Consider the following 8,509-nt stretch of genomic DNA (forward strand, 5'->3'; position numbering starts at 1 on the left):
GAAAATGACACACTATTGGGGCGCCTGGGTGGCTCAGTCGGTGAAGCGGCCGACTCCGGCCCAGGTCATGATCTCGCACTCCGTGAGTTTGAGCCCCGCGTCGGGTTCTGTACTGACAGCTCAGAGCCTGGAGCCTGTTTCAGATTCTGTGTCTCCCTCTCTCTGACCCTCCCCCGTTCATGCTTTGTCTCTCTGTCTCAAAAATAAATAAACGTTAAAAAAAAAAATTAAAAAAAAAAAAGAAAGAAAATGACACACTGTAAAGTTTCAACTCCCTTTTCTAGTTAACCAGTTAAATGAAGCATGTTTTCTTGCCTACAGATACTTTAAATTCCCTCTCCCATGAATTGCTTTCTCATACAGTTGCTATTTTCTATGTGGTGCCTACTGTCTTTTCTCTTGAATTCATAGGAGCCCTTGATTGCACTGAGGTCCCCCCCTCCTGGGACCAGCTGGGCAGGAGGCCAAGAGGGGTGGGGTCAGGACCGGATGTGGGGAGGAGTCCAGGCCTGAGTCAGGGCTCAGTGGGGTAGGGTCTGGGCAGGATTAGGGCCCAGGATTAGGAGGTGGGGGTGGGGGTGGGGGTGGGGGGGGCGGACAGGGGCAGGGCAGGGCCTAGGATAGGAGCGGCCAGGGATTGGCTGGCCTGGGGTCAGGGGTGGGGGGTCAGGTCGGGTCAGGCTGGGGTCAGCGTCACCGGTCATGGGACAGGAGGGGCCGACCCCCCGTGGGCGAGGCTGGCTGGCGGCCCTGCTCCGGCTGCTGCTGCTGCTGCTAGCCACGGGCATACGAGGATCCTGGCCAGTGGTCGCCCGCGTCCCTGCTCCAGCTCCAGTGGAGGCAGCGACTGAGGAGCCCGGGCGGCAGGCGGGTGGCGCGCAGCGGTTGGCGCTAGGAGCAGGTGCGTTGGGCTGAGGCGTGTGGGCGGAGGGGGGGCTCCAGCTCCGGGAGGGGCTGGGGCGCGGCCACGGCCTTTTCTTCTCTCCGCCCCCTCGCAGGCCCCACTGTGGACCCACCTGGAGCCGGGCGGGTGGCAGGGCCTGACCCTGGGATGGGGCTGGGAGGAGGGGGAGGACTGCTGAGTGAGGGGGCCCTCCTGGGCACACCCCTGCCCCTCCCCCTCCCCCGGTGTGAACCCCAGAACCGGGGCGTTCCTCACTAGACTGCTCCGTCTTCCTTAAGAAACAGCGTCCTGAGTCAGGGGAGTGGCCCTCCCGGGGTCACCCAGCACCACAGACTCCTTCCTGCCGTGAACCTCCCTCCCTGAGAGGCGGGGTGAGGTGGAGGGCACATAGGAAGCCCCCTGGAAGCATCACGGCCAGCAGGTCGGGTAGGAACCCCTGAGACCTTCAGTTCTTCCATCTGCAGAGTGGGCGAGGAGGCGGAGGCTGCCAGTTGAAGGGAACGCTGGCCCAGCCCCCCGCAGGTGCATTCAGGGACATCTGTCTCCCTGGGGATGCTGCTGTGGCCTCTCTTGGTCCTCCGTGCCTGGCCTCACCAGACCCCTGGGCCCTCATCCTGACCACAGGGCTTGCCGGCCTGTGCTCGGCTCTACTGTCCTCGACAGCAGCTGATGAAGGCAGGGTCCGGGCGGCCCTGGCATTTTGGCCAGGCCCCTTGACCCTTGGCCTTGGTTTGTGCATCTGTGAAGCGGAGGAAGGCCTCTGTGGTAGCGTCACTTGGGGTCACCGGTGTCTCTATCGTAGACAGGGCAGGGGTGTGTCTCCACAGTGTGCGGGAGGCCCAAGGTGACGGGGAAGATCTACGGTGGCCAGGATGTGCTGGCCGGCCAGTGGCCTTGGCAGGCCAGCCTGCTGTACCAGCACACACACATCTGCGGAGCTGTCCTCATCGACTCCCTCTGGCTGGTGTCCACTGCCCACTGCTTTCTCAAGTGAGTCCCCCCCTCCTGGGTGCCAGCAGAGGGGCCAGTGGGGCAGCGGGATGCAAGGGGAAGAGGAGAAAAGGGGTGATGGGTGTCCAATGCGCTGGGCTTTGCTCTGGAGCAGCGTGTAGCCTCCAGACACGCGTCATTCCTGCCTTTGACTGGTGTCCCCTCCACCTGCATGTGCTCCCCACTTACCCCTTCTGTCCTCAGCCCCTGTGCCTGGCCCCCAGCACAGATTGGCAGTGTCTGTCCTGGCTGCCACGCGGTGTGGGCAGGCGCTCTGCCTCCTCAGATCAGGGCTTGTCCTCCGTGTCCCCACACTCCTCGGTGGCAGACTGTAGGCAGGGACCTGGGACTACACACACAGCCAGCAGCCGGGTGATTTTTCTTATCATTTTTGTAGAACTGTGTGCCCAGGAGGAGGCGTGGCTGCCGGCACCTATATGCCAGGCTGCCTGGGTGGGAGGTGGGCTCCTTGACCTTGGAGGGTGCCTGGCTCGGCACTCAGCTTCTGAATAGATGAGAAGGGGTCTCAAGGGTGCAGCTGGGCATCACAGCCCAGGCCAGGGAGCTAGAGTTCGGGCACTGACTGGCTTTAAGGGCCCAGAGCCCTGTCAGCACCTACCCTGTTCCACGCATTAGCCCCTCTGTGCCATGGCGGGGGGTGTCAGTCCAGCGTGGGTGAGACGGGAGGGCCCCATGGACAAGAAGGGAGGTCAGGAGAGGTGCCAGCTGGCATGGGTGGAGCCAGAAGGGAAGGGTTTGGGCACCGAGCGGGGGTAGGACTTTCCACCAGATGGCTGGCAGGGCCGGATGTTTCATCACTCGTGTTCTGGGGACAAGGCTCCGTTTCCTACACGCATCCGCTCATGTAACACATCTTTTGTGGATACTTATGAACAGGTGTGCACACAGCCCTCAGGCAGGAAGGTGTTTACAGGAAGAAGGGGCAGGAAAGATGTGGGGCCAAAGTTGGGCCGTGGGGAGTTTTGGGAAGGGTCGGGCCGGAGCTAGGCTTGAGCCAGGGTTCCTCTGTATAAGGTGGAAGGCCTTGATGTGAGGCCCCACCAAGGAGCCCTGAGCACAAGGAGTCCCCACGCTTCCAATTCAAGATGTGACAAGGAAGCCACATGTCTCAGGTCGGGGACAGGAGATCAGGCAGCCCCAAGATGGTTGGGAAGAGGAGTCTCGCGCAGGCAGGGGCAGGTAGATGAGGGGCAGGGAGAGGGAGCTGACCCCGGTCTCGGAGACAGTGACGATGAGCTGTTCCCTGCCAGCAAATCCCAAGCCCCAGCAGACTACCAGGTTCTGCTGGGAAGCACACGGCTGTACCAGCACGGCCAGCACACCCGGGAGATGTCTGTGAGCCGGATCATCGTGCACCCAGACTTTGAGAAGCTTCACCCCTTCGGGAGTGACATAACCATGCTGCAGCTGCACGTGCCTGTGAACTTCACCTCCTACATCGCCCCCGCCTGCCTCCCGAGCCCCGGCATGCAGCTGTCCAGCAACTTGTCCTGCTGGATAACCGGCTGGGGGATGCTCAGCGAGGACCGTGAGGGCGTGTGGGAGAGGCGGGGAGGGGCAGGGGTGAGAGAGGGAGGGAAGACGGGAGACCAGGTTCAGCCCTAGGGGCCCCCCTGGCAAGCGGGCACGGGACCTTGAGCCTCTGTGCCTCATTTCTAGAGGACTGGACCGTTTTAGTTCTAGTTCTGAAAAGTGTGTGATTCTAAAGCTTTAGAGTTCCTTAAGTCTGAGGGACTGTCCCAACCATAGGGCAACCTGGCCCCCAGCACTCTCTGTCTCTGTGTCTCTCTCTGTCTCTCACGCACGTGCACACACACGCAGGCACAGAGGCTGGTTCTTCCTTGAGGGCGAGGACCATGTCTGACTTGTTTTAGCATCCCCCCACCCCCACCCCAGGCACCCGGCACGTGCTCCGCTATTGCCTCCCTGGTCTGACAGACCATCGCGTCTTGCCTGTGCCTCCAGACTGGTCTCCCAGCTCCCACCCTATGTGTCCTGTTTAGTGTCCACACAGCTGTCTGCTCACTTTAAATCGTGAATTGTTCCGCTTCCCTGCTCAGCTCCCTGCGTGCCCTCACAGCTGTTTGGACTGTTAGAACAAGTTCAGAATCCCTGCCTTGGCGGTCAGACGCTCCAGACCTTGCCCCAGCCCTCCCTACATCCCCTGCACACCCCGAGTCAGCCACCAGGCTCCTTCCTGCCGTCCTCACCCCAGGGCCTTTGCCACGGCTGGCTTCTCCACCTGCCTCTCTGCCCACTGGTGTTTGCGTGCAGGGGGCCACCCTGTCTTTACATCGATGACTCGGCCCCTCCTCTGTGGAGTTCCGCTTGCCCACGTGAGCTGAGAGGGGTTCCTCCTCCTGTTTTGTTTCCTTCACACCGCTTATCACTTCTGAAACAATCCCGTCCACGTTCCTCACTCGCCCTGTGTCCCCACAATCCCGTCCACGTTCCTCACTCGCCCTGTGTCCCCGACAACAATGCCCCCTGTGTCAGTGGCGTCTACAGTATGCCCAGCATGAGGACAGACGAATGGAGGGGTGAGTGCTGGTGGCTGCGTGGGGCGGCGTGGCTGGGCGAGGAGTGGCTGGTGGCTGGAGGGTATTGACGGAGGGATGGGGACAAGCATGAGAGGCGGGGTGGGTAGGCAGATGGGGGGAATCAGTGGATGGAAGGATGGGAGGAAGGGCAGTGACAGACGGGCGGACGTGGTGTGTGACAGCGTAGGTGGGTGGGTCAGTGGTGGCCAAGGCCCTGAGAATGGCTGTGCTGGTGGGATTTGCCTTCTTGCTTTGCGGAGTGAGTGAGGTAGAGGGAATGGATGAGTGTGTGAACCGTTCAGGAGGTAGGAGAGGAGCCTGTTAGGGACGGACGGAAGACCGCAGCCGCGTTCGGGGCAAACCGCGTGTTCCGTGGCGGCCGGGGCTTCCCCACGGCGCACGCCACAGGTCCCCTTCCTGTTCACACAGAACATCTGCACTCGCCCTTCCGTCTCCAGGAGGGTAAGGTGAGCCTCATTGAGAACAAGCTCTGTAACGTCTTATACAGACGAAAACTTAGCAACAGCAAGACCTACTCAGTGCAGGAGGAGATGCTGTGTGCTGGTGATTTCTCGACAGGAAAGGCCACCTGCCACGTGAGTTTCTGTTCTTCCCTTGCCTGTTTGCCTCAGTTTCCCCAGCGGGCCTGTGTTGCTTCTGCTCTGTGGAGACCTGTGGGCCTTCCTGTCTCCCCGTCCCCAGCAGTGTCCCCCGGCTCACCCCTTCCTAAGCCACATGAGGGCATCTGCTGGCAGGACCTCCAAACAGCATCTGTTGTTAGCACATTTCAAGCTTTTCGCTCCAGTGTAACACGCATACAGAGGCATATATGATTGCTAAGAGCAGCAGGTGAATCTTCATATCCTGACACGTGTGACCGACTCCCCACCGCCCAACCCACTCTAACACCCGAGGGGGCCCCAGCCGCCACCTCTAACACCTTACAATAGCTTCTGAACTCTCCCTCCGTGGGGCTCATTTCCAGCTGGCAGCCGGTGTCTCGGCGCTCCGTGTGTGCGTTTCCTCTGCCCTGTCTGCGCTTAGGGCGCGTTCCGTCATGTGCATTCAGTCCTGTTGTTGGTTACGCTGTCAAGGAGTATTTTGGGAGCTTTCGAGTTTTCCATTTCATTCACTTCCAAGTGTCTCATCCGCTTTATATCCTCTTTATATTCACAGCAGCCCACGAGTAGAATCGTTGGATTGTGTGGAGACCCAGCTTTGGCAGATGTTAGGGGATGTGGTGCTCCTGCCCCACCACTTTGAGCAGCGGATGAGTTTATATTCTTGCCAATACTTAGCGCTCTCTGTCTTTGCTCATTTTGGTGTGTGTGCATCGTGGTATCTTACTGTGATTTAATTTGTGTTTTCCAGATGACGGATTAAGTTAAATAAATTGTCCCGTATTTGTTGTCGCCAGATATCTTCTTCAGTAAAGTTTCCCTTCTGGTTTTACCCCCGTCACTTTTCTGTTGGGCTGTCTGTCTTTTTATTTCAGGAGCTCCTTATAATTTTGTATATTCTGGGTGTGTGTCTGCCATTGGGCACAACCCAGTGGATTGTGAAGATTTCTTTCCACTCTCTGCGATGCCCCATCCTGCAGGTGGGCAAGCAGGCCCAGAGAGGGAAAGTGACCAGCCCTACATAAGGCAGCCCACGCCTGCTCTGCCAGCATTCTGACTCCAAGCCCACCCAGCCTCCAAGCACACTGTCAGGCCCCAGCCTTGAGAGCTGATGTCTGTGCACCTGCCTCCTGCATGGAAGGCACCGAGGAGTGGGGGGAGGGGGGGCCTGGAGTCAGAGACACGACTCTGCCATGTGTCCCTGCCCTGGGACCTCGGGTGGCACCTTTGAGCCTGCATGGGATTCTGAGGCCTCCTCCATGGGGTTGTTGAAAGGATGCTATAGTGGTCTGAGTGCTGTCCCCCAAATTCACGTCCATTTGGAACCTTAGAATGTAACCTTACTGGGAACTGTGTAGGGTCTTTGCAGATGTGATTAGAGTCTCAAGATGAGACCATTCTGGATTTGGAGGGACCCCAAATCCCAAGTCCTGGTGTTGCTAAAAGATCTAGGGAAAGGCACAGAGACACCTGTTCTCAGACTCTGACTCCAGAACTTTGAGGGTAAGTGTCCGCTGTGGTCATGGGTGATGGCAGCCCGAGGAAACGTGGGCAGGAGGCCTGAGGTGGGCCTGCCGTGGGGAGGCCTCACTGACAGTTGCTCTCATTACTGTCCGGGGAGCTGCTGAGTCACAGCAGGAAGCTCAGCCATCCACCTCCTGGTAGGACGTAGGCCTGGTTTCTTGGTTCCCAGGCCACAGATGATGGTATGGACTTTCTGACCCAACCTCCTCACAGGGCTCAGCCCCTGAGTCCCCACACGGTTGTCACCAAAGATCTCCCTTCCAGCCTTGTCCCCCACCTGCCTTCTCCTGTGGAGTTTAGAGCCGATGCCCTTTGTCGGCCTGCCTGCTGGACATCCATGGTGCCCTTGACCCCACTCCCCCTCTGGGGACCCCCAGGCTGAGGACACCACGGAGCTGGAGACCTGGTAGCCTTCCAACCACCATAGCCTGTCCATGACATTCCATCTGGTCCAGTGTGGGCACGGGAAACAGCTCTAGGGAGCGGGGGACACTGCAGAATGGCTCAGGACTCAGATTGTGGGGCAGGTGGACCTGCTCTGGTCTCTGTCTGTCACTTACCGGTGCTGTGACCACAGCCAATTTCCTCACTCATGAAGTGGGGGGTGCTACCAGCCTCCCCTTCATAAGGCTTCTGTAGGGAATTCAGTGCAGTGTCTGGTCTGTGGTAACAAGTGTTGGCCTTCGTTCTCCTGCTGGGTCTGCCTCCCCTGATCGGGGCTCTGCTTGTTCCTCTGGGCCACCAGCCCTTCCTGGGGTGCAGGGGCAGAGGGCAGAGTCCACGTGATGACGGATTTAGATCTGTGATTGTCCTCAGGGTCAGTTGGGAGCACCCTGAAGTGCATTTCCAAGGCCCGCCCATGTCACCTTGATGTGTCCATAGCTCGATGCTGGCCTGGACTTTCATAGACTCGTGGGCACCCCCTGCCACCTGGTGTTCTTAGACCCTGCTCAGTCACCTGCACTAACTCCCCTCTCTTTCCTAGGGCGATTCCGGGGGGCCCCTTGTCTGCAACCTCCTCAGTGCCTGGGTTCTGGTGGGGCTGGCCAGCTGGGGCTTGGACTGCCGGCACCCTATCTACCCCAGCGTCTTCACCAGGGTTGACTACTTCACCGACTGGATCGACAAGATCCAGAGGCTCACACCTCCCCCTGATCCCACGTCTGCTCCTCAGACGCAGTTTCCAGATCAGCCTTGGCAGACTGCTGGCTCGTCCGGGCACAGCACAACCCTCATGTCTCCCCAGACCTGGTTCCTGCTGCTGTTCATGCTCAGGGGCCCGCAGCAGGCCCTGTGGTGACCCTCCGAGCCCCTCTGTCCTGCTCTCTGCCTCAGGCCCCAGTCTGCTCGCTGGAACCTTCCACACCTCCCCTTCCCCAGCCCCACTGGCTCTCAGTGGTTCCTTCTCCTGGACTCTCCTGTCCATCAGCTGCCATCCCCCAAGCCAAGCCTGAAACAAAACAAAACAAAAACAAATAAAAGACTCATCTCACTCCTGTCTTGGGACCCCATTGCCCCTCCTTCCCTTGAGGTAAGTCAGCTGGCTCCCTGTGCAAGGAAAAGGGACTCATCAGGGAGACTGTCCCAGGAGGGATCCAGGGCTGCCAGCTGGGAAGAGAGCAGACCGTCTCCACTCAGACCCTGCTCCTGCCTCAGGGACCATGCAGGCCTTCAGAGGAAGTGTGTCAGTCAGCACAGGCTGCGTAACAAACATCAGAGCCCAGGCAGCTTCAACAGCAGGAATTTATCATCTCCCAGTCCTGGAGGCTGCAAGTCTAAGATCCAGGTGTGGGCAGGGCAGGTTTCCCCTGAGGCCTCTCTCCTGTGATGTAGATGCTGTCTTCCCTCTGTGTTCTCATGGGGTCATCACTCTGTGTGTGTCTGTGTCCTGATCCCCTCTTCTTCACAGG

The 8,509-nt window shown here is 59.1% G+C and overlaps 1 protein-coding gene across 1 annotated transcript; it reads left to right on the forward strand.

The window, feature by feature from the left end:
- Nucleotides 1-673: 673 nt before the first annotated feature.
- On the forward strand, nucleotides 674-8,091 carry LOC122474600 (putative serine protease 47). The gene is made up of 5 exons (XM_043565569.1): nucleotides 674-901; nucleotides 1,732-1,894; nucleotides 3,166-3,443; nucleotides 4,885-5,051; nucleotides 7,585-8,091. Exons 1-5 carry the CDS (start codon nucleotides 703-705, stop codon nucleotides 7,897-7,899), a joined length of 1,122 nt encoding a protein of 373 aa, XP_043421504.1. The 5' UTR covers nucleotides 674-702; the 3' UTR covers nucleotides 7,900-8,091.
- The last annotated feature ends 418 nt before the right edge of the window (nucleotides 8,092-8,509 follow it).

The sequence above is a fragment of the Prionailurus bengalensis genome, chromosome D4 (genome assembly GCF_016509475.1).
Source record: "Prionailurus bengalensis isolate Pbe53 chromosome D4, Fcat_Pben_1.1_paternal_pri, whole genome shotgun sequence".
NCBI lineage: Eukaryota > Metazoa > Chordata > Mammalia > Carnivora > Felidae > Prionailurus > Prionailurus bengalensis.

Bases quoted from the DNA above. Each gene is read 5' to 3' on its own strand.
- LOC122474600 (XM_043565569.1), top strand. From the start codon at position 703: ATGGGACAGGAGGGGCCGACCCCCCGTGGGCGAGGCTGGCTGGCGGCC. The intron at 902-1,731 runs GTGCGTTGGGCT...GTGTCTCCACAG, and splicing joins GCGGTTGGCGCTAGGAGCAG to TGTGCGGGAGGCCCAAGGTG. The intron at 5,052-7,584 runs GTGAGTTTCTGT...TCTCTTTCCTAG, and splicing joins CAGGAAAGGCCACCTGCCAC to GGCGATTCCGGGGGGCCCCT.